This window comes from Acinonyx jubatus, chromosome A2, assembly GCF_027475565.1.
Source record: "Acinonyx jubatus isolate Ajub_Pintada_27869175 chromosome A2, VMU_Ajub_asm_v1.0, whole genome shotgun sequence".
Lineage (NCBI taxonomy): Eukaryota > Metazoa > Chordata > Mammalia > Carnivora > Felidae > Acinonyx > Acinonyx jubatus.
The window spans coordinates 159,291,577-159,319,086 of record NC_069383.1 but is presented as its reverse complement, the minus strand read 5'-3'; the positions used below and the strand labels follow the sequence as shown (position 1 = coordinate 159,319,086).

The 27,510-nt window shown below is 49.4% G+C and overlaps 1 protein-coding gene across 5 annotated transcripts in view; it reads left to right on the top strand.

Moving 5' to 3' along the window:
- Positions 1-27,510, top strand: part of INSR (insulin receptor) — a 139,711-nt gene that overhangs the window by 66,822 nt on the left and 45,379 nt on the right. For 4 of the 5 annotated variants that reach the window (XM_027050116.2, XM_027050114.2, XM_027050113.2 and 1 more), the window contains exons 3-5: positions 16,528-16,849; positions 23,140-23,288; positions 24,336-24,480. In XM_027050116.2, coding sequence (XP_026905917.2) covers positions 16,528-16,849; positions 23,140-23,288; positions 24,336-24,480 — 616 coding nt within the window. The remainder of the gene's footprint in view (positions 1-16,527; positions 16,850-23,139; positions 23,289-24,335; positions 24,481-27,510) is intronic. The other variant, XM_053219932.1, reaches the window with a different exon arrangement.

The following is a 27,510-nucleotide window of genomic DNA, read 5'->3' as shown; positions in this document are numbered from 1 at the left end:
CAGAGAGCAGATATGGACAAGACAGAACTTCTCCAAGCCTGTTCATTATGCAGGAGGGATGGGGACCCATGGCCCACTGTCCGTCTGTGTATCAGCTTGTTGCCTGGCGGCGAAGATGGAAGGAGAAGCTGTGGGGACAAAGGGTTCTGCCAGAAGGTGGCATCGGGCTCTCTGGTTGGTCAGTGCAAGAAAGAAACACTTTAGCTTCTACAGAATAACCTTCTGGGGAAATTAACAAGTCCCCGTCAAATTGCCTGGAGTATCAGAGTCATTGGTAGCTAAATGTTCTTGATTTGTAACTAAATGTTCCTGTTTCGGAGCCATCTGTCTGTCTCCCCAAGAGGGTGGATTTGTGTCCTACTCACCAGAGTTTAGGATGGTGTCTGTCACCCAATAGGGGCTCAGATCTGTGGCCTGAGGGGGTTGTGTTTTGCTACCTAGTGAATTTTTTTGATTTTTTTTTTTGATGTTTATTCATTTTTGAGAGACAGAGACAGAGTGCAAGCAGGGGAGGGGCAGAGAGAGAGGGAGACACAGAATCCAAAGCAGGCTCCAGGCTCCAAGCTGTCAGCACTGAGCCTGACGCGGGGCTTGAACTCATGAACCACAAGATCATGACTTCACGGGGCTTGAACTCATGAACCACGAGATCATAACTTGAGCCGAAGTCAGACGTTTAACCAAGTGAGCCATTCAGGTGCCCCCACCTAGTGATTTTTTTTTAAGTTTATTTATGAGAGAGAGAGAGAGAGAGCGAGCGCCTGAGCAGGGGAGGAGCAGAGAGAGAGAGAGAGGGACAGAAAATCCCAAGCAGTCTCTGTGCCATCAGCACAGAGCCCAACGTAGGTCTTGACCACACAAAGTGTCAGATCATGACCTGAGCTGAAATAAAGAGTTGGATGCTTAACGGACTGAGCCACCCAGGTGCCCCACCTAGTGAGCTTTTTAATTAAGAAACCAAGAGTTCATAGAGCCTGTCTGTAAAGGTCAAAGGGGTTTCTAGGGTATCTCCATGGTGCAGAAAACAATCCGCCTGTCAATAAATACTGACCAGAGAGCGAGGGTATGGACGCTGTTGATCCTGGCGGGGAAGCAGAATTCCTCCGTGGTCATAGTCTGCGTGTACAAGAGCCCAGTAAGCTTTCTTGCCATCAAGTGAGAAGGTGACTTCGCTTGGGTTTGGAAAAACTGCCCATCTTTTCCGATGCTACCTGGCATCCAGTCTGGTGGGAAAGCATTTCCGTGGCTTTATTTTCCTTCATGCGTTTTTCCCAAAGTGTGTGCCTGGAGGCAGCATAGGTCGAAGTTCCAGGAAGTTCCAGGTGTATGGGCTGTTGGCTCAGGTAGATGGAGGGCTGCAAAGTGCATCTGAAGAGCTAGTGAGGTCTGAGGATCCGGTGGCAAAGGGGCAAACTCATTCTTTTCTCTGGTTGAAATTAACATGGGCAGGAAATGGGTCCCCTCCCCTCCCCCCCAATCAGAGCACTCCATCTTTCTCTAATAGAGTAGCAATGTCTGAGCTGTATACACTGTAGTGTCCCAAGAAAAGGACAGCCATGGGGCTTTGGGTGTGGAGGTGACATGTAGAGCTTCTGGTCCTTCCTAGACAGAAAATAAAGCAGCCAGACTGGCTTTAGGAACCAACTCAATAAAGAAATAAGCTGGAAGTTGTCTCCCTTTGGTCACGATGAAATTGAAACGAGTGTATTTTCTTTTTTTCTTTTCTTTTCTTTTCTTTTCTTTTCTTTTCTTTTCTTTTCTTTTCTTTTCTTTTCTTTTCTTTTCCCCTCCCCTCCCCTCCCCTCCCCTCCCCTTCTCCTTTCCTTTCCTTTCCTTTCCTTTCCTTTCCTTTCCTTTCTTTTTTCTTCTCTTCTCCTTTCCTTTTTCTTTTCCTTTCCTTTCTTTCCCTTCCCTTCCCTTTCCTTCTCTTTTCTTTAATTTTCTTTTCTTTCCCATCCCTTTTCTTTCTCTTTCTTTCTCTGTTTCTTTCTTTGTTTCTTTCTTTCTTTTTCTTGAAGTAAACTGTATTTTATTTCATGGTGTATCTGCAGAAATGTAGTACATTCTAATGTTTGCTTTTGTCCTGGAGAAGCTGAGGAGATTTTCTCCACTCCCTGTCACTGTGTCCAAACTCCACTAGCTCATGGATGTAGCGGCTCCTGGGACATCAGCTTCTGTTGACCTGTGTACATTCAAGACCACCGTGTACTTGTTGTTGAAAAGCCATCTGTCGTGTGAGCAAGCATTCCTTTTTATGGTGGAGATTGTCCTCAGGGAAACCCTTCTTGCAATTCAGACCTTCGCAGTGGCAGATTTCAAACTCCCACATTCCCCATTTACACCTCCTTGTTCCCTAGGAGGCTGTGGTTTCTTTCTCTGTCTCCCCACCGCTAGAAAATGGTTATACCTAATCCCAAAAATGACACCCCAAACTTGACCATGTGCGTAAATATGAACAGAGAAAAATAGGCAAAGAACTCAAGGCCAAAGGCATTATTAGGGAGTAAAGGAGATGTGTTGCATTGTGTGAAGGGATAATTCTTTTTTAAAAAAAAATTTTTTTTTTAACGTTTATTTATTTTTGAGACAGAGAGAGACAGAGCATGAATAGGGGAGGGTCAGAGAGAGGGAGACACAGAATCCGAAACAGGCTCCAGGCTCTGAGCTGTCAGCACAGAGCCCAACGCGGGGCTCGAACTCACGGACCGTGAGATCATGACCTGAGCCGAAGTCGGACGCTTAACCGACTGAGCCACCCAGGCGTCCCAGGGATAATTCTTAATGAGGGCCCACCAGCATAGTATCAAACTTTAGAGAGTAAATGGTAGGAAATACAAGAAGAATTGAGAAACCATTGGGGAACTTCAAATACAGTCTTGCTCATGTAGATAAACCTCGATTAGGCAACAAGGAGTTTGGATAATATGGTTAATAAGATTGTGGTAATAACAGATAAAGACTGAACTTTGTACTCTGCAAATAATACACATTTTAAAGTGCTCTTGGAATATTTAGAAAAATTAATCATCTGTTAAATCTCCAAAAAAAAAAAGAGCCCCAACACAATCTAGTCCAAAAAGCAGACGTTGCACTGGCCCTAATCTCTTGCTGCAAGTGAACGTAAGTGGAAATTAATTTTTAAAAGCTTAACTGATCAAGCATGTAAGACAGACGCCTACCATGTGATGATTAAAAGCAAAACATAACTCTTTGGTGAGGGAGGATCTCAATCTATAAGTATAGACTCTTTAGAAGGCAGTGGAGTAGGGATGCATGGGTGGCTCAGTTGATTAAGTGTCCGACTTTGGCTCAGGTCCTGATCTCACGGTTCATGGTTCGAGCCCTGCGTCGGGCTCTGTGCTGACAGCTTGGAGCCTGGATGATGCTTTGGATTCTGTGTCTCCCTCTCTCTGCCCCTCCCCTGCTTGTACTCTGTCTCTCTCTCTTTCAAAGATAAATAAACATTTTAAAAAATCATAGAAGGCAGTGGAGCGGATACAGAGACCAGTGCAGGGCTGTAAGTGATCACGCAGAGAAATCACAAAAATGAGACGATGAATAATAGAACAAATCTATATGGGAAGAAGGAAATAATAAATTAACAGGGACTAACTGATTTAGGAAACAAATAGAATGGACAAACCCAAGAACTGGGTCTTTCAGAGCTGCAGTGCCCAGTAAGGTAGCAACTAGACTCATGAATATTGCTTCTCAGTCACGTTAGCCAGATTTCCAGCTCTCAGTGGCTACGTGTGGCTTGTGAATTTGGACAGCACAGATACAGAACTTTTCTATCAATGTAGAAAGTTTATAGGACAGTGCTGCTTTCCAAAGAATTTATAAAGTAATGTAAGAAAAAAATTGGGGGAGGGGGAAGAGCAAATATTGTACATAAAATTAAGAATGAAAATAGAAATTTAGTTTAAAACCCACTAAAAATTAGGTCTGGTAATACTTTTGGAAATATTATTGAAATAACTTTACTTAGTGTTTTAAGTGCTTATTTTATTTAGATTGATCCATACACTGTGGAAGAACCGAAGGCTGTGAATTTGCCCCAAGAGCAGCAATGCCTGCATCTCATAAGCTGTGCCATTACTATTGTTAATTTCTAAGTAGCCTGTAAAGTTTACCTTGGTCCAAGAAGCAGAAAACATGAGTAGGTAGAAACAAGTTTTAAAAAGTTAACTTTTACAGTAACTGCCTAACACAGGTATGTATTACATACACAAATGAAGAAAACTTTAAAAATTGTCCACAACAAACAAATAGGGGTCCTTGCACTTTGCAAGAGTGGTTTTTAGGATCAGACTGGGGTGGGCTGAGGAGGGACTTAGCAAACACAAAGACAATCAATTGAGTGCAGAAACCTTGATGTTCTAGACTCCACACCTTCAAACCCAGGCCAGGCAAGTCTGAGCACCCAGCTTCCTTGTTTGTCATTTGTCTTGTGAGTCGTGTCCAGCTGCCCAAGGTGAAAACTTGGGACCCAGCTGGGAGATAAGTCCTGAAGGCTCCACCTCCCTGGTGGTTTCAGAAGCCAGCCTCTTCCTTCCTGTCTCCTCTGCCCTTGCCTTCCTCAGCTGTCCACCAGAGAGCTAGAAAATTGCCCCACACATGGATCTGATGGTGTCTTTTCTGGTTGAAGCCCTTCTTTGGCTCCTCCTGAGGTGCATAGTCCAAGCCTCTCCGCTCCCTAACCTTCCTGTCTGCCCTGACCTCCCATGCCTCTTCACCTGTACTTTGCCCTTCATCAACTCTGAACTGTTTATAGTTCCCTAAAGGCAGCTCTGATGATTCATGCATTTGCACATACTGTACCTCTCCTGATGGGATAAAGCCAGTATCCCACTTGCTCTCCCATCTTCCTCCCCCCCCCCCCCCGTGAGCTTTACTGTGCACCTACTGTGTGCATTGCTCTGGGATGCAGTAATAAGACAGGCAAGGTCCTTCCTTTCACAGGGCTCACCTGTCTCTTGTGCATGTTAGGAAAGAAGAAACCGTGTCTGCATTCATTTCTGCATACCAGTGCCTAGAAGCGGCCAGGTCTGGGTGGGCCAGGGTGGGGAACAGGTGAATAAAACCCACAGTAGAACTCCGTGATGCCACACCCAGTCCCATTCTCCTTGGGAGACCCGGGTTCGAGTTTTGATCCTGCTGCCCGCTAGCCGAGTTGGCATTAGCAAAGCGCCTTTTCTGTGCCTCAAAAGGAGATGCGGGTTGAACGTTGTATGCTGCAAACGGAATACATACACATTTTAAAGTGTATTCTTGGTCCGGTGTGGTTAGAGAGAACGCCCATTCATTGCCTCGGTTTACTGGAATTGGAAATACACATTGAGCACACGGGTCTGACGTCTTCAAATCTACAGGGAACACTGGCTAGAGGGTACCCCCAAGATAGCCTGTAGATTTTCTTAAAAGTGTAACTTATGAGTATGGTCCTTGGTCTTCTGGGTGAGTGGTGGGTGGAAATATCGGGGGTAGAGTCCGAGAGAGCACCGTCCCTGTTGTGTGGGCTCTGCCCTTGCCACTACCCCTGGCCTCCGACTTGGGGCATTTTGCTGTGTGACCCTGGAGAACCGCTGCCCTCCTCTGGGCCCCTCCCGAGGGAGGCACGTGGCCAGGGCGCCCCTCGGCCATCCCAGGCGGTGCCACGCGGTGACCCGATCTCCTCCCGGGCACACGCCCAGCTCGCGCGCAGCCCAAGACGCGCAGTCGTGCTTGGGGCCGCCCGCACACTCGGTTTCATCCTTTCTTTAATTTCTTCCGAAGTTCCATTCTTTGCAGGCCCGCCCTGCAGGGTCTGCATCCTCGAGAGGACCCCCCCCCCCCCCCCACCGCTGCCTCCCAGGACACACACCCTCCCCGGGGCCCCCGGCGCGGACCGCCTAGCGGCGGTCACAGCCGCGAGCACCAGTCCGCAGACCGAGCCCCGCGCGCCCGGGGGCGGGGCCAGAACTCCGGCAGCACGCCCGTTTATTGGCTGAGCGCGAGGGCGGCGCTGCGGCCGCCGCCACTGCCCGGCCCGGATTCCACGGAACGGAACGCGCCTCGGGCTTTGTACTGCGCGGCTGCCGCTGGCTTGAGGGGGCGGGGCCCGCCCTTGGACCGCCTGTCCGTGAAGAACTACACACACGCAGATACCTGCAACCGACCAATCCTGAGGCTGCCTTCACGGGGAGCCACCGCCCCCCCTTCCCCAGGCCCACCCCCTTCCTGGCCTTCGTGCGACGCCGTATGTCTCCGAAGAGCCTCGCAAGTCAATAACACACGCATCTGGAAAGCGAATCGGTTCGCGCGCGCGTGGGGGCGGCATTGTTAGGGAAAGAAAAGGGAGCGTCCCTGGTTCAAGGACACGCGTCCTTGCGGCGTCGCTTCTCGTGGGTCACGGGTCACGGACTCGAAAGGGTGTCTGCTGACCCTCCCCGGCCCCACCCTCCACCCCCCACCCCCAGCTGTCAGAAGGTCGCCCCAGGCCCTCACCCCACCGTTAGATCATCCTCTGGATTTCGGCGGGAAGGATTTCCCGGGGTGGGGGTGTGCCCGCGCCCGGGGGGCTCGGGGATCCGGGCCGGGTGTGGGGGAGAAGGGCTGCGAAATCGAGTAAATGACTCTGCAGAGTTTATAAAATTCACACTTGCAAAGAGCCGCGGGGCCCTGCGGGGAATGTGTCTGCAGGCCCATGACGCAACTGTTCCGTTTGGAAATTTCTGGAAAGCAGCAATTTCGGGGATAATAAATCTTGAAATTTTTTTTTTAAACTACAGGCTTTGGAAAGAAATGTAACAAAATGTTATTAACATATGTCGTGCTATGGAAACATACCTTTGGCTTGCTTTTGCTTTTTACCATATAGCTTCTTAATGAAGAAAACCCAAACCGATTTGAACTTTAAAAGGCAAAAAGAAAAAGAAGGTGGCTGTATTTTTCTAAGCCTGTCGCTGCGCGCCAGTCTTTCTCACTCTTCCAGGGTTTAAATGTTACTTTGGATTTTTTTTTTAACCTTTTTGTTTTGATGTAGCTTTTAAGTTTACAGATGGGATGCAAGGATTGTATTCAGATTCATTAGTTGTTACGTTCTCACCGTATTTTATCTCTAAAGTATTTATGTACAAACCTTATGCACATTTTTTTCTTTTTCCTAAACCATTTGGGAGGATTGTAGGCATACTGCCCCTTTACCCTTAATTCTTAAACTTACACAGCAGCAGTACAATGATAAGAATCAGAAAATCAACACTGAGGCAGTATTTTAATCCACAGCCTCGTGTATAAACCTCGTCTCTTGTGCCAGCGTTGTCCTCCTCATCAATACTATTTTTTTCCTGGCCCGGTTTCAGATCTATGACCACACTTCTTATTTAGTCGCTTTGACTGTTGATTTTGTAATAACATAAAAACGATCTTAACCTTCCTAAAAGCTCTCAGCGATACCTGGCAGCTCTACATAGTTCTGCTGGAACTATTGAGGATAGAATTATATAATTGATCAATAACATTTATTAATTGTCTACCAGAGGCTTTTTAAAACTGTGTGTTCAAACAGATGTCAGGGTAGTACACATACATACAGTGAAAAAAAAATCAAATTTGCTGGTAGGTAAGGATGTTACTATCTACCCTCCAAGCTCATTTCCCTGCCTCCCAGAGGGACATATGTTGCATTTGTCCTTTTCTCTCCCCCTCCCTGTTTATTTTTAATTTAATTTAATTTTTTATTAGAGAGAGAGAGTGGGAGAGGGGCAGAGGGAGAGAGAGAGAATCTTAAGCAGGTTCCACGCTCAGCACACAGCCTGACACAGGGCTTGATCCCGTGACCCTGGGATCATGACCTGAGCCGAAATCAAGAGTCAGATGCTCAACCAGCTGAGCCACCCAGGCGCCCCATTCCTTCCCACCCCCCATTTAAAGGTATAATTTATATACAGCAGAATCCACTCTTTTTTGGTATAAAGTTGTGCGGATTCTGACCACCATCACAGTCAAGATACGGAATGGTTCCTCATCCCCCCAAATTCCCCTGGGCCCCTTTCCACTGCTTCCTCGGTTTCAGCCCCTGGTGACCACTGATGTGTCCACAGTCCCTGGATATCCTGTGAAAGGAATCCATTCGTGTATAGCACCTGAGACTGGCTTCTTACCCTCAATACAGTGCATTTGGAATCCCTCCACGGTGTAGACATCAACACTTCATTCTTTGTTGATTGCTCAGTAGTGTTCATTGTGCGGAGGTATAATGTTTATCCGTTCCCCAGTCAAGGGTTATTTGGGTTGTTTCCAGTTTTGGGTGATTACCAACGCAGCCACTATAAACACCTGAATACAGGTCTTTGTGTGAACATGGGTTGTTTGTTTGTTTCTATTTCACTTGGGTAAACCCCTAGGTTGTGTGGTAAGGATAAGAGTATGTATTTATAAGAAACTACCAGACTGGGGCACCTGGGTGGCTCAGTGGGTTATGCGTCCAACTTTGGCTCATGTCGTGATCTCGTGGTTTGTGAGTTGGAGCCCTGCATTGGGCTCTCTGCTGTCAGTACAGAGCCTGCTTCCGGGCCTCTGCCCCACCCTCTCTCTTACCCTCCCCTGCTGGTTCTCTCTCTTTCTCTCTTTCTCAAAATAAGTCAACTTTAAATACTTCACTCCTTAGTCTAAAACCTTAAAATTCTTTAAAAAAGAAAAGAAGAGGAGAAACTTCTAGACGGTTTAATAAACTAGCTGTCCTGTTTTGCGTCCCCGCTGTGTTTGTGCCTTTCCTTTCTCCACAGATGTGTTACGTTCTTCAGACACTGCTCTGCACCTTGCTTATGTCGCTTATTGCCATCCTGGAAGTGACTCCAACGTCGGAATGCATCGAGCTGCCTTCGCTTTTTATGGTTGCGTACTATTCCACTCCTCAATCCACAGACGTGTATTCACGTGGGCTCTTGCTATGGACCTTCAGGTTGTTTCCAGCCCTTTACTGTTATAAACCCAACTGGTAATGTCCTGTAGGGTGTAGACTTCTTGTCCAGGTGTTTGTGTGCACACGTTCTCTCTGGTCTGTGGGGTGATTCCTAGGAGAGGAAATACTGGGTCAAATTATACTTGCCTCCTTTGCTTTGAATCTCCTCCTCCTCCTCCTCCTCTTCTTCTTCTATTTAATTTTTTTAAACGTTTATTTATTCATTCATTTACTTATTTATTTATTCTTTGAGAGAGAGAGAGAGCAAGTAAGCATGAACAGGGGAGGGGCAGAGAGAGAGGGAGACCCAGAATCCGAAGAAGGCTCCAAGCTCTGAGCTGTCAGCACAGAGCCCAGTGCAGGGCTTGAACTCACGAACCATAAGATGATGGCCTGAGCCAAAGTCGGACGCTCAACCTGACTAAGCCCCCCAGGTGCCCTTGAATCACCTTTTCTTAAGTAAGTTGACATTCTGGTTGTTCTCTCTCTCTACGGGAGGCATCATTTGGTGGGGAGCATTGCACGCTTGAGAGGGTCCGGCCAGAGGGTTCCGACACGGCTGGCTTCTCACTCTGTGGATTTGTTTTGAGGTCCATTATCAATCTTCCTGACAGGATATAGTGGAAAAACCACCTGAGATAAAATTTCAGGAAGGTTGTGGCTGCTTTTGCTAGGGTAACTGGAGGCCAGGGGTTTGGGGAACCTTTAGGGAGAAGTGGGAGGGCACAGGGCCAATAACCCAAGGCACCTTGTGGGGCGAAAGGGAGATGGTTGGACAAGGAACTTGTGTGTTTGCAAGACAGGACTGACTGGTGCTGGTCTCTAGGAGGTCTGGGTGGATGTTCCCTACACAGCATGCACCTGTCCTGGGAAAGTGGGCAGACCCCGGACCGCTTGGCGGTTTCTCGAAGAGGCTGCCATTGTCTTTGGCTGTCTTTGGCAGAAAGAGCCCAGGGTGGTGGCCCTCTGAGCCTGGGCAGCTGGGACGGCTGGGGCTCGGCTGGTGTCTACACCAGTTCGAAGTGCCTGGGGAGAGAAAGTCAGCCCCCTCCTCCATCTGGTCGTTTTCCATCTTGCACAACCTGTGGTTTTCATAACTCAGCCTGGGGAGGGGGGCAGGGGCCAGCCCAGTGGCATTTCTATGAAATAAGATGAAAGTACTCGGAAACAGAATGGGAGACACCCAGAGGTGGCTTATCACTATCAAAGCACAGCCTTCAAAAGTTTAACAACACAACCTTTATGTAAAAAGGAAAAAAAAAGGGAAAGAACACCCAGAAACACATTTCTTGTAACCCTTTAGTGAGGGGGGCCCACAGGATGTCAATGCCAAAGCATTTGTGGTCACTGAAATAGGATTGCCCGCTTAGGTTCGGGGCCACTTAAGGTCCCCTGGGGCCACACCATTGTCATCTGTGAGAGGTCATGTCTTCTGTTGGATAAACGTCATTTACAGCGTATCCATCTATGATGTTTTATTTATTTACCTTTTACAATGTTACAGTTTTTTTTATTTTTACAATTTTTAAATTTTTTTATTTTTGAGAGAAAGAGAGAGACAGAGCGTGAGCGGGGTGGGGGTGGGTGGGGGAGGGTCAGAGAGAGAGGGAGACACAGAATCTGAAGCCGGCTCCGGGCTCTGAGCCATCAGCACAGAGCCCGACGCAGGGCTCGAACGCACGAACCGTGAGATCATGACCTGAGCCGAAGTCGGATGCTCAACCGACTGAGCCCCCCAGGCGCCCCTGCTGGGTATCCATCTATGAGATGACGTCTCACTCCCCGGAGCCTAGGCCCTGACAGAAATAGTGACGCAGTCACAGGTATGTGTCCCTGAGCAGAGGCCAGTAAGCCATCCATCCCCTTGCCTGCTTCTGTAAATAAAGTTTTATTGGGCATAGCCCGGCCCGTGCTTGGGTGACTTCTCTGGGGCTGCTTTGCAGAAAAAGCTGGCCAGCTGTGCCGGAGAATGAGCTGCTTCTCAGGTGGGCTCCAGGGTGAAATTGAAAACCCCAGCCGTCCGCCTCCGGCCTTGTGCGCAAGTGTTGAGTATTTTTTCTTGGCATTGTCTAGGCCGGAAGGCTTATGTGTTTGGGAAGTTTTTGTTGGGCCTTTGCTAATGCTTCTTTTGAACTCAAGGGCTGACCCTTAGACACAGCCCCAGCCCAGGAAATAGAGCCTTTCCTGCCTGTTCTCACATATGCCTTCCCGGAGGGTGGGGTATTTGTGTGTCCGAGATAATTATTGTCTGCCTTCTATATTGCTTCCTGCCCTTGAGTTTCAGCCCTTGGGTTCCTACAAACAGGTCGTTAGTGATGATAGCGATCATAATAATAGCACCCGTAGTAGCTAATTTGTATCAAACCGATGTGTGGATCGAAGGATTCTGGGCCTTTTCCACATCATCTTGTTTAGTTGTGAGAAATTAAGCGATTGTTGTCCCCATTTTACAGACAAGAAAACTGAGGCTGTTGCTTTAAAGACATCTTTGTGGTGTGCCTGTGGGGTGGTGGGTGCTGTGTTGCCAAAGTTGAGTGTAGGTCACTTCTTCCCTGGGCCGCATGGACCCTGTGGGTGGCCGTGGTGATTCTTTATTTCTATTTTTTAATTTAAATCCACGTTAGTTAACATATAGTGTAATAATGATTTCAGGAATAGAACCTTGTGATTCATCACTTACATATAACACCCAGTGCTCATCCGAACAAACGCCCTCCTTAATGCCCATCCCCCAGTTACCTCATCCCCCCACCCAACACCCCCTCCAGCAACCGGCAGTTTGTTCTCTGTATGTAAGAATCTCTTATGGTTTGTCTCCCTCTCTCTTTTTATCCTATTTTTGCTTCCCTTCTCTGACGTTCGTCTGTTTTTTTTTTTTTAACGTTTATTCATTTTTGAGACAGAAAGAGACAGAGCATGAATGGGGGAAGGTCAGAGAGAGGGAGACACAGAATCTGAAACAGGCTTCAGGCTCTGAGCTGTCAGCACAGAGCCCGACGCAGGGCTCGAACTCACGGACCGCGAGATCATGACCTGAGCTGAAGTTGGACGCCCAACCGGCTGAGCCACCCAGGCGCCCCTCATCTGTTTTGTTTCTTAAGTTCCACATACGAGTGAAATTATGTTTGTCTTTCTCTGATTTATCTCGCTTAGCACATACCCTCTAGTTCCATCCATGTTGTTGCAAATGGCAAGATTTCGTTCTTTTTGATTGCCGAGTAATGCTCCGTTGTGTATATATACCACATCTTCTTTATCCATTCATCCATCGATGGACATTTGGGCTCTTTCCATACTTTGGCTATTGTGGATAGTGCTGCTATAAACATGGGGGTGCCTGTGTCCCTTCGAAACAGCACACCTGTGTCCCTTGGATAAACGCCTAGTAGTGCAATTGCTGGGTTGTAGGGTAGTTCTATTTTTAACTTTTTGAGGAACCTCCATATTGTTTTCCAGAGTGGCTGCACCAGTTTGCATTCCCACATGGTGATTCTTTAGACCCAGGAATATCAGATTCAGAGCCTAAAGATCAAGGTTTAGCTTTGGCCCTGCTGCTTCTCAAAAGGGCCTGTCTTCTTGCCTCTGTGAAATGGAGATAATGAGGGGGGGACCTGGGTGGCTCAGTCAGTTAAGCGTCTGACTCTTGGTTTTAGCTCAGGGCATGATCTCACAGTTTGTGAGTTCGAGTCCCGCATCGGGCTCTGTGCTGACAGTGTAGAGCCTGGTCGGGATTCTCTCTCCCTCTCTCTGCCCCTCCCCTGCTTGCTCTCTCTCTCACTTTCAAAATAAACAAAAAACAATAAAAAAAAAAAAAAGAAATGGAGATAATAGCACTTACCCTGTGTCCCTGCTTTATTAGAATTAAGTGAGGGGCGCCTGGGTGGCTCAGTCGGTTGAGCCTCCGACTTCAGCTCAGGTCACCATCTCGCACTCCGTGAGTTCGAGCCCCGTGTCAGGCTCTGGGCTGATGGCTCAGAGCCTGGAGCCTGTTTCCGATTCTGTGTCTCCCCCTCTCTCTGCCCCTCCCCCGTTCATGCTCTGTCTCTCTCTGTCTCAAAAATAAATTAAAAAAAAAAAAAAGAATTAAGTGAGATTCTAATGGGTGATATGTAATCCCTAAAAAAAACCTACACAGACATTCCCCCATCGCCCCACTTTGCTCCTATTAGAGCTTCTTAGTTCTTTTTGGGTCCGTGACACAAAAAATCCGAATATGCACCCAATACATCGATGCTCCGATTTTTGCGTGTAAATTTTCACCATTTGTGGGGCACCTGCGGGAGGGGACGGGTCTTAGATGCCGCATCTCTTGAGCCAGCGGCTAAAAGTTGGGTGCTTGGAACTGCTCCAAAGCTGTCTCTTTTGCCTCCTCTCTGGCTTGTCGGAGATGTGTCTGCTGAACTGCAGGTGCGAGCCTCGTTCGGAGTGAGTGTCGTGGCAGCCGGTGTAGCGGGTGGAGACGTGGCCTGTCTCTAGCCTTCCCTCTGGACTCACAGTCCGCAAGAGGCCAGGATCGTTTCTGAGAGCGAGAAATACTACAAGAAAAATGTCATCACATAAGGTGCTGGCACACGGTTGGGCAGGAGAGAGTGACTTCCAGCGGGAAGGTCGGAGAAGGCCTTTCAAGAGTCCTGGGGTGGGGAGGACGGGAAGGAGTCAGTCACGGGAGGATCACAGCCAGGGTGCTTCAGCCAGTCGTGACAGCAGATGCAAAGGTCCTCGGGCAGGACCGGGCAGGGGTGGCGGGGTGGATGAAGCAGGGGGTGGGGGCGTTGGGTGGGGGAAGAGAGGAGATTCAAGTGGCTGCTGTCTGGGCCCCGGGGGACGGACTCTGAGAGGCCAGTGCAGGCTAGACCTCTCAGCCTTGGTGAGGAGTTCACTTTCCTTCTCGAAGCCTGTGCTGTCCGGTGCACGACCCATTGGCTACTGTGGCTGGTAAAATTAAGAGCGCGAATGAACAATGAAAAGTTTAGTCCCCCAGTGGCACTTGGAACCCCTGTGCCTTCTTGGTGGGACAGTAAAATGGTGCAGCTGCTGTGGACACCAGTATGGCGATTCCTCAAGAAATTACAGACAGAATTACCGTGTGATTCAGCGACTCTGCTTCTGGGTATATACATAAGAGAATTGAAGGCTGAGTCTTGAAGAGACGTTTGGGTAGCTGTGATCTTAACAGCAGTATTTACGATGCCCCACAGGTGGAAACATCCCCAGTCAGTGCCGACTGATGTATGAGGGAATCAAGAAAATGGTATATACACACAACAGAATGCTTTTCACCCTTAAGGAGGAAGGAAATTCTGACAGTTGCTACAACATGGATGAGTCTTGAAGGCAGTGCGCGCAGTGGAAGAAGCCAGTCACAAAAAAGCCAGTCCTGTGATTCCACTTGCAGGATTCCTGTGCACAGAGATCGAGAGTAGATGGTGGGAGCTGGGGGTGGGGAAGGAGGTGGGGAGGCAGTGTTTCATGGGGACAGAGTCTCAGTTTGGGGAAGGTGAGAAAGTTCCGGAGACAGGTGGTAGGGAGTGGTTGCATATGACAGTGTGAATATACCTGGTGCCTCTGAGCCGTTCCCTTAAAAATGGTTTTAAGATGGTCAGGGCGCCTGGGTGGCTCAGTCGGTGAAGCGTCCGACTTCGGCTCAGGTCACGATCTCACGGTTCGTGAGTTTGAGCCCCGCACCGGGCTCTGTGCTGACAGCCCAGAGCCTGGAGCCTGCTTCGGATTCCGCGTCTCCCTCTCTGCCTCTCCCCAGCTTGCGTGCACTCTCTCTGTCTCTCTCTCTCTCTCTCTCTCTCTCTCTCTCTCAAAAATAAGCAAACGTGACAAAAATGGTTAAGATGGTCAGTTTTATGCCATGTGTACTTTGCCACGATTAAAAAAAAAAAATCGGTTCCTCATTGCACTAACCGCACACGACAGCCACAGGGAAGAGGTAGCTACTGTGTTGGGCAGTGCAGCCTGAGAACATTACTGTCCTCGTAGGAAGTTCCAGCCGACGGTGCTGCCCCTGTGTGAGCGCGGCTTCCGGGGCCACTTCTGTTTCCCAGGGCGGGTCGTTGGGGTCCCTCGGGGCCCGTGAAGTGGCTGCAACAACAAGTCTGAGGGCTGGGGGGAGGGGGTCAGGAACACTCCCCAGCGTCCAAACCTTGTCTCAGGCCACACGGAGTGCGTGAGCCGAACAGGCTGTGCCGGGGGGGGGGGGGGGGGGGGGGGGGGGTCTGTCCAGCCTCAGGGAAGCCGCCTGTCCGCGGACAGATCTGCCGGCAGCCTGGGAAGGGAGGGACTGAAATCAAGGGGTAATTAGGAAGCGACGTGTGGCCAGACGTGGGGAGAGCAGGGATAGGTGATGAGCCACTGTGGGAAGCCAGGGCAGAGTCCAGCCTTTGGTGGACAAGCTCACTTGCGTGGGACAAGAAACTGCCCCAGCCACAAAACCTATGCAAGCCTCTGACCTCCCCATCTGCAGGGCCTTCCCCTTTCTTCCTGTTCATTATCTCCTTCATTTGCAACCGGAACGTCCCCCTCCCCTTACCTCCAGCCAGGAGCTCGGTACCTTCTACCTTCGCAGGTACCCATTTGTGTGTTTGGGTAACTAATCTGCCTCCGCCGTTAGACCTCGCGCTCCGGCAGGTGGGTCTGCGGCCACCTGGCCCCTTGGCTGCGGTATCTAGATCGGGGCGGTCAGATGGCCGTTGAAGCGATAAATGACCGCTGGCCCGTTAGCTTCACCTTCTCCTACCTTGGTTTCCCCGTTTGTAACGTGGAGAAAATGGACACAACGATATATCTGGTTACATGGCGGTTTTAAAGCCTCATGCCGGAGCCGGCTGGCCAGAACCCGATGATCACGTTTTCAGGAGATGTGTGCCCTGGTTATTGAGGAAGCGGTGATCAAAACGTGCATGATGCAGACTTAACAAATTACGTTAAAAACAAAGGTAATGGATCCTCACCACTTCCTATGGTCTCACTACATTTTTCTGTTCCTTGTGCCCTTGAGGTTATTTGCTGCTGTTACCGCTCTATGGCGGATACGCTGTTTAATGCTCTGCTACAGTGTGTATCTGTTTGTTTTTTAAGTTTCTTTATCCCGAGAGACAGCGCCTGCGAAGGGGGAGGGGACAGAGAGAGAATCCCAAGCAGGCTCCGCGCTGACAGTGCGGAGCCCGACGCGGGGCTGGAACTCACAAACCTGTGAGATCGTAACCTGAGCTGAGATCAGGAGTCGGATGCTTAACCGACTGAGCCACCCAGGCACCCTGATAGTACTGTCTCTTACTGGTTCCATGTGCAACAGTATCTCTCGTACCTTAAAATGGAGCAAGGCGGGGGTGTTTACACCGTGGAAATTTGCAGAGGCTGCAGGTGGGAACCTCTCTGCCTTCCTCCCCAGAGCGGTCTTAAATGTTTACGAGCACGCCGCAGGTTTGGGGGACTGGTGTCGAGCAAGCACAGTAGACCTGAGACTCTCGCTGTTATTATTTTGTTTGGCTTCCCCCTCCCTCCTCCAGACTCGCTGTCTGTGCACACGGCACCCGGGCGAAGCTGTTGACCAGCTGTTTTTCCTCTCTCTCCAGTTTGTCCGACCATCTGCAAGTCGCACGGCTGCACGGCCGACGGCCTCTGCTGCCACAGCGAGTGTTTGGGCAACTGCTCCGAGCCCGACGACCCCACCAAGTGCGTGGCCTGTCGCAACTTCTACCTGGACGGCAGGTGCGTGGAGACCTGCCCGCCCCCCTACTACCACTTCCAAGACTGGCGCTGCGTGAACTTCAGCTTCTGCCGGGACCTGCACAATAAATGCAAGAACTCCCGGAGACAGGGTTGCCACCAGTATGTCATTCACAACAACAGGTGCATCCCTGAGTGCCCCTCGGGGTACACGATGAATTCCAGCAAGTGAGTCCTGGGCGCGGGTTCCGGGGAGGGGGCGGCAAAGAGGGGAGGCCACGTGCGGTTAGCACTGTGTGAGAAACACGAGTTCACGGGCTATGAGTGAGGGGGCGGCTGGTGACTGGTTCACATATATACATATGTACACACACACACACACACACACACGCTTGGATCTATGCCAGTTCTGCCTCCTGTTTTTGGTCCTGGCCTTTGGAACAGGAATCGACAATCCTTCTATAAAGGACTGGAGAGCAAACGTTTTTCAGTGTCTTACCCACCATTAAAATTTTTTTCTAATTTTAATTTTATTTTAATTCTAAATTAAAAAAAATTTTTTTTAAGTTGGGGTGTCTGGATGGATCAGTCCGTTAAGGGTCCGACTTCGGCTCAGGTCATGATCTCACGGTTTGTGGGTTCGAGCCCCGCGTCGGGCTCTGTGCTGACAGCTCAGAGCCTGGAGCCTGCTTTGGATTCTGTGTCTCCCTCTCTCTCTGCCCCTCCCCTGCTCAGGCTCTGTCTCTCTCTCTCTCAAAAATAAATGAACATTAAATTTTTTTTTTTAAGTTTATTCATTTTGAGAGAAGAGAGAGAGACAGAGTATGAGTGGGGGGCGGGGGCAGAGAGCGAGGGAGAGAGAGAGTCCCAAGCAGGATCCGAACTGTCAGTGCAGAGCCTGATGTGGCACTGGAACTCATGAACCATGAGATTATGACCTGAGCTGAAACAAAGAGTCAAACACTTAACTGACTGAGCCACCCAGGCGCCCCCTCTCACCCACCCTGTTAACGGTTTTCTGGGCTTAGCTTTGGTAATAGAAGACATAAAGACAGAGGTCCTTGGTTTCCCCTAGAATCCTTCCCACAGACAGGACTGTCCCAAATGATGTAGCCGCCCAGATGTTACAACCAAGAACAGAGCTGAGGTTTTTACGTTTTCCCCAACTGGAGCCAGACGGCATGCTGAGATTAGCCTGGAGCACAAGGAGGAGAGAGACTCTGTTCTAGACTGTTCCCAGGGCTTTGTTACGTTTTGAAGGACAGTGCCATGAAACCATTTCCTACTGTTTGGGTGAGAAATAGGGTTTTCTCTTTTCGGAGGTGAGTCAGATTTCCTATACACATTGCAGACTTTTTGTTCATGATGTTAGATTTTTAGATGAGCTATTTCAGTGTCTCAGGGCCATAACCAAGTTTAAAAAATCTGTTTCCTGGTTTTTGTGTTGAGGTTGGGAACCCCCCCCCCCCACCCCCTGCAAAACAACAAAAAAACAAATCAGAAACAGACGCACGTCCAGGGACCTTGAGCTGATCTGCTTACGTAAAAAATCTTCCTCTTCAGGCTTGAGAATTAGCCAAGCAAGCGTGTTCTGGTGGGAAATTTTATTTCCCCGGGTGGAGTGGGTGGGAAGGAAAACACTCTTTATTTCAGTTCTTATGAGCCTCTCTTTGAGTGTTTGTGAAACCTGCAAGTACAAAATGTTTTGTTTTACTTGTTTTTGATAGAACCTATCAAGTGGCTTTGTTGACCAAAAATAGGCTTCTATAAATCAACTTTGCACACCAGACAGGGTTGTTTTTTTTTTTTTTCCTGGCCAGTTTATCAGTCAGGTTGGGAAAATGACCATAGTCCTTTTAATTCATTTCTGTTTTTTGTGTTTTTCCCATGTTTGAAATACAGCATGGATATTAACATCTTCCGGTGAGATGTTTGTTTCAGAGACATTGGCTTTAAATAAAAGGTCTTTTGTTTTTTTTTTCCCTGACCGTAACTGAGACCTGAGACATAGACGAGACTTCTTTGTTGTGCTTGCTGATGGCCTAGTGGCCCCCCCCAGAACCAAAGCCCCAAGGAACCGGCAGCCTGCCCTGTGATGTCTGGGTCCTTTACCGAGGGGAAGAGGGCAGAGGGGACAATGCCAATTGTGACTTGTCATAGCAATATTTTACTTCGTTGGCTTCAAAAAAAAAAAATCAATAGCTTTCCGTCTGAAGTTTTTATTATTATTATTTTTAACGTTTATTTATTATTGAGAGACAGAGAGATGGTGCATGAGCATGGGAGGGGCAGAGAGAGGGGGAGACACAGAATCTGAAGCAGGTCCCAGGCCCTGAGCTGTCAGCACAGAGCCCGATGCGGGGCTCGAACTCACAGACTGCGAGATCATGACCTGAGCCAAAGTCAGACGCTCAGCTGACTCAGCCACCCAGGCGCCCCTGAAGTTTTTATTTTATGAAAGACTTTAGCTCTTTCTTTCTTTTTCTTTTTCTTTTCTTTTCTTTTCTTTTCTTTTCTTTTCTTTTCTTTTCTTTTCTTTCTCTCTCTCTCTCTCTCTCTTTCTTTCTTTCTTTCATCTTTATTTTTTGAGAGAGAGACAGAGTGTGAGCAGGGGAGGGGCAGAGAGAGAGGGAGACACAGAATCAGTCTCCAGGCTCTGAACTGTCAGCACGGAGCCCGACGCGGGGCTCGAACTCACGAACCGCGAGATCACTGCCTGAGCCGAAGTCGGCCGCTCAGCTGACTGAGCCACCCACGTGCCCCTAGTGCTTTTATTTCTAATGTGGTTTGATATCAAATAAGGCCAGATACAGATTCTTCCATTCTTGTGGTTTATCTGGGAAATGGTTTTTGGTATTTTCAGAACTGAGGTCTGGGCACCTACATGATTCCTTAAAAAGCTTTAGATCACTGTCTACGGTCACTTTGAAGTCCATGGTGCGAGCAGCTGGGTGCTCTTTCCTGGGATGAGGAGAGTGAATATTTGGGATGAATATTAAGAGTGCAGTGGGTGTGGGGCATCGCTGTTCCCTACCCCTAGAATACTCTGCCCCTTGATCTTTGCATGGCTCACTTCTCCTCGTCCAGGTCCCAGCCTAAAAGTCACTTCCTCTGAGAACCCCCCCCTACTTGATGGCCCTGTCTGAATTAGCATCTGACTACTCCTGGGCACATCACACAACTGTCACTCTTTTCACGGCATTTACCACTAATTGATGTTTTAATTGCCAATATGTTCATTTTACCCCACCTGACTATAATGTTTCACAAGTGTATCGGTTGGCTCCTGCCGTGTAACAAACCGGCCAGCACTTAGTGATGTAAAACAGCACTCATTTCTGTTTTTTAATGATTTTTGTGGGTTGACTGGTGGTTTGTCTGGCCTGGGCTGAGCCAGCCATGACGGATGGTATCCGATAGCCTCTCATATCTTAGATGGGCAGTCAGGGCCTCTCTCTCCACGTGGTTTCTCAGCCAAGTAGCCAAGAAGGGCCTGGCCCCAATGTACAAGTACTTTTCAAGCCTCTGCTTGCATTACATCTGTTACTGTCCTATTGGCCAAAGCAGGTCACAGGGCCAAGCCCAGATTCAGTGAATGGGGAAATCGACACCGTTTCTTGGTGGGACGGGCAAACAACCTGTGGCCACTTGTAATCTCCCACAGGCAAAGTAGATCATCTGTTTTGTTCACTCCTGTGCGTCTGCAGCTTAGAACAGGCATTGGCAAGGGGCCAGATAGTAAATATTTTCAGTTCTGAGGGCCATATGGTCTCTTCGCAGCTACGCAACTCAGCCCCTGTAGCGTGAGAACAGCCTTAGATGATACACAGACCCCTGGGTGAGGCTGTGCTCCAACATAATGCTATTTACCATGACAGGTGGCCTGCTGGATTTGGCCCGCGGGCCGCAGTTTGCCGCCCTCTGGCTTAGAGTATCACCTGTCACATAATAGGTGCTCTGTGAATATTTGCAGAATCAACAAAAGAGCCCAAACATTTGGTCACTATTCCATTTCTGCCCCAGCTGTTCTGATATCACCTGGGAGTCTGTGATACAATTCTGACACTGAGCACCTGGCGTGAACATCGGGCCCCGTCCTCCACGAGACTGCCCTCGCTCCAGATATCAGCCACACTTTTGGGGTACCCAGGCCACCCATAGTTCTGATCGGCTGGCTATGAACTTGGGGGTTCTCACGTAGCCTAATTCAGGTTCAATAATCTGCTGCAACGAGTCACAGTATTTAAAAAAAAAAAAAAAAAAAAAAGCCATACTGTTCTGTCAGTCCTGAGCCTGTTGAGGGTAGTGCCCTTGGTTAGGAATGCCTGCAGGGCTCACCCAGGCTGTGGTGAGCTCCAGACGCGTCCCCACCAGGGCTGGGCCGGCGCTTGTGGTTCTTATTATGATCACAGGACACACTTCAGCAAAGACTCTCTGAGAACTTTTTTTTTTTTAATGTTTATTTATTTTTGAGAGAGAGAGAAAGAGAGAGTGTGTAAGCAGAGGAGGGAGAGAGAGAGAAGGAGACACAGAATCCGAAGCAGGCTCCAGGCTCTGAGCCATCAGCAGAGAGTCCAGCGCCGGGCTCCAACCCACGAACCGTGAGATCACGACCTGAGCCGAAGTCGGATGCTCAACCCACTGAGCTCCTCAGGCACCCCAGGACTATCTGAGAACTTTGAGGAACAAGGGTGATGACTCACAAGTCCTGGAGGTTACATGGCACCCTTGCGGGCCACACAGTGAGATCACGGATAGAGAGTGTGGACTGGGGCTCCGCCGTTACTGGGGTCCCGGCCAGGGGGTTTGCGGGTTCACTCGTTGGTATATTTAAAGCTTACGAAGAGGAATTAGGGCAGGAAGGGAAAAGTGGGGTCACTCGAGAGGTCAGTTATCTAGGTCGCCCGGGGATTTCTGACAGAGGGAGCTTCACGAGTGGGGGCATCCGAGTTCCTTATCTGGCTGTGTTGTTTGGAACGTGGGCAGAGGGATGACTTTTGAAATGGATGCCTTGACAGTCAAAGCTTACCGCCAGGCACTTACGCTACTCACACTTACAAGGACAGCGTTATTACTAAAGATGCACACGTTGTCAAGGACGGTCCCAGCTCTGCCCTGTGGAATCGGGGACGCGGCCCTCCCAGCATTCGCTGTCCAGGAAACGTCACTGAGCTGCTGTCCAGAATTTTTCCTGGGGGGGGGGGGGTGTGGGTCTCATCATACAGCTGTGATCAGTTGAATCCTTGTCTGTCCGTCCATGTGATTGAACTCCCATCTTCAGTGGCTGAATGACCCACACATCTAACCCCATCCTTGGTCTTTTTGGTGACCAGCCCCCTTCCTAAAGCCACCTTGGGACCACCTCATTAGCATAACAAAGATGCCCCCACCTCTCAGGACATTCCAAGGGCGCCTGAAGCCAGGACTGGGACCGGACCGGATGTGTTCTTTGTGGCACTATCATCACAGAGGTCTCTCCGAAGAATGAATGTGCCCCGGTGTGTGACTAAGAACAATGGCAACACCGATGCTGCTAATAAAAAGTCGCCATCAGAGCAAAGACGCATGGTTCTTGTTTTCCATGTGCCAAGCACTTTAGACAGCTTCTCCTTCTGGGAGGTTCCAGTAAAACCCCCGCTGGACTGACTTGGCTGTGTGCCCACTTCTGACCCCCTCCTGGGGGATAGAAGGTAGTGCCCGGCCTGGCCTGGATCTCGCCTGGACCTAAGGGGGCTGTGCCAGCCTAGACCGACCTCAGACCCTGCAGGGGTGGGGCGCAGGGGAGGGCTGGTTCCCAAAGGACTCCCAGGGGCTGTGTATTCTATTCGATGACCTGGGCTGCAGGCAACGGAGGCAAAGGCTGCCCCCATCACACACGATCTCGTGTGAGGTTGTGTTCTAGATGTGGGCTCGTCGAACCCACACAAGGAAGCACCCCTTCTTCTTGGGGGCGGCAGGAGGGGTCCTCCTCCCACGGGCCCATCAGCTCGGAATAATTCCCATCACCATGGTAACACCCAAGTCCCACCCCTTCAGTGTGATGGGAGACAGGGAGTCCTGTCTCTGCGGGGTAGAATGTGATCCTCCATGGGGTGCGGTGTGGATCCCCACTGATTTGGGGTATGGCAGGGGCCCCATCGTTTTGGGGTAAAAGCGTGAGTCTCCTGACTTCAGGGCAGTGCCGTAGGACCTACCACCATGAAGCACTGACATGTACCTGCACGTTAGACTGTGATTCTTACTGTCCCCACAGGGGACCGTGTCTGGAGACATTTTTGGCTGTCATGCTGAGGGGCAGGTGCTGCTGGGGGCCAGGGATGTCGCTTAACACCCTCCAGGTGTGGGCCACCCGCACAACGGAGAATTCCCCAGCCCCAAATGTCAGCTGTGCTGTGGTTGAAGCCCCCTGCCTTCGGGTGACAGCATAGGTCCAGTCACTTGGGACCCTGTGCAGTGTGGTGTCTGCGACGCTTGTGGGGTCCTGTGTGTCCTGAGCCCCCTCTCCGCTCTTTCTTCAGCCTGATGTGTACTCCCTGCCTGGGCCCCTGTCCCAAGGTCTGCCACATCCTGGAAGGCGAGAAGACCATCGACTCGGTGACATCTGCCCAGGAGCTCCGAGGCTGCACCGTCGTCAACGGAAGCCTAATCATCAACATTCGAGGGGGCAGTGAGTGCTCTGGGGGTGGGGGCGGCAGCCGGCGGGGACCCACCTTCCCAGACAGTCGTCAGTGGAGCCACCCCGAGAAGTTGGCTTCCAGACCTGAAATTCACAGCTCAGCCCTGGCCCCACCCACCCTTCGATTCTCATTTTCCGAGTTGGAAAATTTGCATTCTTAGGCAGGAATCTGCGTTTTTAGCGAGTCGGAACCGGTCCCTGTTGCAGGTCTGGGGACCTTGTGTTCAGGAATACTGTCACAGGCAAAAAGGCACCCCCTTGTTTATTTATTCAGGAAACATTTATTGAATACTGACCGTGAACAAAACAAAACCCATGCATGATGGATCTTACAAATAAACACATCCACACATAATGTACACTTGGGGTGGACCCTGCTATGAAGGGAAGTAAAGCAGGGTAACGAAGGGAGCGGAGATTGGCGACTTTTTCTTACAAAGGGCCCTGTAATAAATATATTCAGGTTTGCAGGCCAGATGGTCGCTGTCATAACTACTCAGCTCTGCTGTTGTGGACTTGAAAAAGGCCACAGAGAACGTGCGGACAAAGGGGCGTGGCTCTTTTCCAACTGAACTTGAATTACAAAACAGACTGAATTTGGCCCCTGGGCTGTCATTTGCCAGCCCCTGAAATAGGGAATAAAGGGGTTTGCTCTTTTCGAAGAGTTTCTGGTCTCGGGAGGCGTATACTTTGAGTTGGGGATGAAGCAAACCAAGCAGGGAATAATATCCTGGGCAAAGGAGGGAGCCAGTGCAAAGGTCCTGAGGCAGGAATGTGCCTAGTTTGTGGGGAGGCCTATGTGTCTGGAGGAGGGCAGAGAAGGTAAAAGGTGAGAAGCAATAAAAGCAGTGGTCACTTAGAGAGGGACTTGCAGACCCTGAAGTTAAAGGCTGCGGATCATACTCTAAGGATGATGCGTTGTGAGCAGGTTATGTTGGAGCCGTTTGCAGCCTGTAGGTTGACTCCTCACTATGGGAAATTATGAGAAGGTAAACATATTTCTGTCGAAACTCACTGGATATTCTCTCCTTTCCTTAGACAACCTGGCAGCTGAGCTGGAGGCCAACCTCGGACTCATTGAAGAAATTTCCGGGTATCTGAAGATCCGGAGATCCTATGCTCTCGTGTCACTCTCCTTTTTCCGGAAGTTACGGCTGATTCGGGGAGAGACCTTGGAAATCGGGTACGTGGCCCGGTTCTGTGCCGGTGGCCCCAGTGCTCGCCAGGAAGTTCGCGAGTTAAAACAACGTAGGGGTTTTTGCCAAGACATGGAAACACCCGTGCCCACGGACGGATGAGGGGATAAAGGTGTGGCACATGCATGCAACGGAATATCTCTCGGTCGTAAAAAGGAAGAGAATCCTGCCCCTTGCGACAACATGGAGGGTGTTACGCTAAGTGAAATAAGTCCGAGGAAGACAGATGCTATAGGATCTCTCTTCTATAAGGAATTCCCAAAACAGAACAAAACCAAGCTTATAGAGACAGATTGGTGGACGTCAGAGACGGGGAGAAGGGGGTGAGGGGACGGGTGGTCTAAAGGTACAAACTTCCGGTTGTAACATAAATAAATCCTGGGGCCGTAATGTACCGCACGGTGACTGTAATGAACAACACTGTACTCTATATTTGAAAGTTGCTGAGAGAGAAAATCTTTAAAAAGTTCCCGTCATAAGAAACAGTTTTGTTTAGGGGCGCCTGGGTGGCGCAGTCGGTTAAGCGTCCGACTTCAGCCAGGTCACCATCTCGCCGTCCGTGGGTTCGAGCCCCGCGTCGGGCTCTGGGCTGCCGGCTCAGAGCCTGGAGCCTGTTTCCGATTCTGTGTCTCCCTCTCTCTCTGCCCCTCCCCCGTGCATGCTCTGTCTCTCTCTGGCCCAAAAATAAATAAACGTTGAAAAAAAAAATTTAAAAAAAGAAACAGTTTTGTTTAAAGCCTGTGAGATGATGGATGTGAACTTACTATGTGATCGTTTCATAATATTTACAAGTATCAAATCATTATGTTGTCTGCCTGAAACTAACAGCGTTATAAGTCTGTTATATCTCAATAAAACTGAAGGGGAAGAAAAACAGTTTTTTTTCGGAACTGAGGTATATAATTGATATATTAGTTTCAGGTGTATAAGATGATTCTATATTTGTATATATTGCAAAATGATCTTCACAAATTTAGTTAACAGCCACCATCACGTACAGTTACAAGCTTTTTTTCTTATGATGAGAACTTTTTTAACATCTACTCTCTTGGCAGCTTTTAAGTATGTGATACGGTATTATTAACTGTAGGTATAGGGATATAACTTAGGGGGTTTTAAAGCCCCCAAAGAATCTGTTAGGAGAAAGTATCCGGAGAAGCCTGGAGAAGAAAGAATGTGCCAGAACCTGTCCAGAGATCCAGCTGAGGAAAATGATACAGTCACTCTTGGGAAATGGCGTTCCAGCTCAAACTTTGTGCCCTCCAAGGGTGCTGTCTGGGCTTCGTTATGAGTTGGAATGCAGGCTTGACCAGGGCCCTGTGATTTCTGTGTCCTGTGCCTTCTCACTTCTTGGTCCCCTCTGACATTGGCTGCACCTGCTCCTTTCTTGCTGAAATTCTCATCGGTGGCCCATAGGATTCTACTACTTGGGGACACGCTCCCTGCCTCCTTATCTCCCTCCCTTTCTCCGCCTGCCTTTGGGAGTTGGTGTTCCGGGCTCCCAGCCTCGGCCGTGTCTCTAGCAATCTTCTGCTTGTGCTGAGACCCCCAGCCCTGGCTTACCCTCAAGCCCGCCTCTAGCTGGCTGACCCCCAGAAACCTCAAACGCAACATGTACAAAATGGAACTCCTCTCCTTGCCGCAGCTGTCAATTTCTCATCTCTCAGATCCACCCCCCTCCAGGTCTGCTGACTCTATTTAGGTCAGTAAAACAACAGAAAGCCAGACTAGCTGTGTTTCGTGCAGGTAGAGATGGACTGATGAGCGAGAAGCCTGAGGAAGCTGTCCCAACAGGAAGGTTCTGTGCATCTTTGTGCCCCTCATGGTCACAAGATGGCTGCCTCACCCCCAGCCTCATGGCTGTGGAACTGACGAGGAAAGGGGGAAGGACAAAGGCCCAGGCCAACTGACTGTCTCCTTAAAACAACCTGCCTGGAGCCTCCCACGCTCTCGCCCCCAACACTGATTCCTGCTTTTGTCTCCTTGGGTCACCTGGCTACTGTCAGTTGCGAGGGAGGCTGGATAAGTGAATGCCGGGGAAAGGGGGCTGTGAATGGCTTTTTGAGAAGCCAACTCACTGAACTGTTTATTTATTTTTTTTTAATTAAAAAAAATTTTTTTTTGTTTAATGTTTATTTATTTCTGAGACAGAGAGAGACAGCATGAGTGAGGGAAGGGCAGAGAGAGAGGGAGACACAGAACCAGAAGCAGGCTCCAGGCTCTGAGCCGTCAGCACAGAGCCCGACGCGGGGCTCGAACTCACAGACTGTGAGATCATGACCTGAGCCGAAGTCGGATGCTCAACCGACTGAGCCACCCAGGCGCCCCATCACGGAACTGTTGAGACTACCTTCTTGAATCACTTACCAGCTCACTCTGGTTTTTCTGCCATAAAACTGCCTTTTTGCTGAGGCTCAGACCTTTCATTTGGATTGTACCAATGACTTCCTAGCTGGGCATCCTAGCATCAGACCAGTGCTGTCCAGCAGATATATGATACAAGTTGCATGTGTGACTTTAAATGTTCTAGTAGCCACTGTGTGAAAACTTTAAGAGAGGTGAAGTGAATTTTAGTAGTGCATTTTACTTTTTTTTTTAATGTTTATTTATTTTTGAGAGAGAGAGGGAGAGTATGTGAGTGGGCAAGGGACAGAGAGAGAGGGAGGCACGGAATCAGAAGCAGGCTTCAGGCCCTGAGCTGTCAGCACAGAGCCCGACACAGGGTTTGAACCCACGAACCGTGAGATCATGACCTGAGCTGAAGTTGGACGCCCAACTGACTGAGCCACCCAGGAGCCCCAGTAGTGCATTTTACTTAACGCATTCCATCTGAAATGTTATTTTGATGTGGACTCAATACAGGACAATGATAAACAAGATTTTTTACATCCTTTCTTTGCACGTGAAGTCTTTAAAGTCTGTGTTTTTTGCTTCCGGTACAGTCCGAATGGCCACGTTTCAGATGCTCAGTAGCCAGATGTGACTAGCGACTTCTGTCTTGACAGCACAGGTCCAGA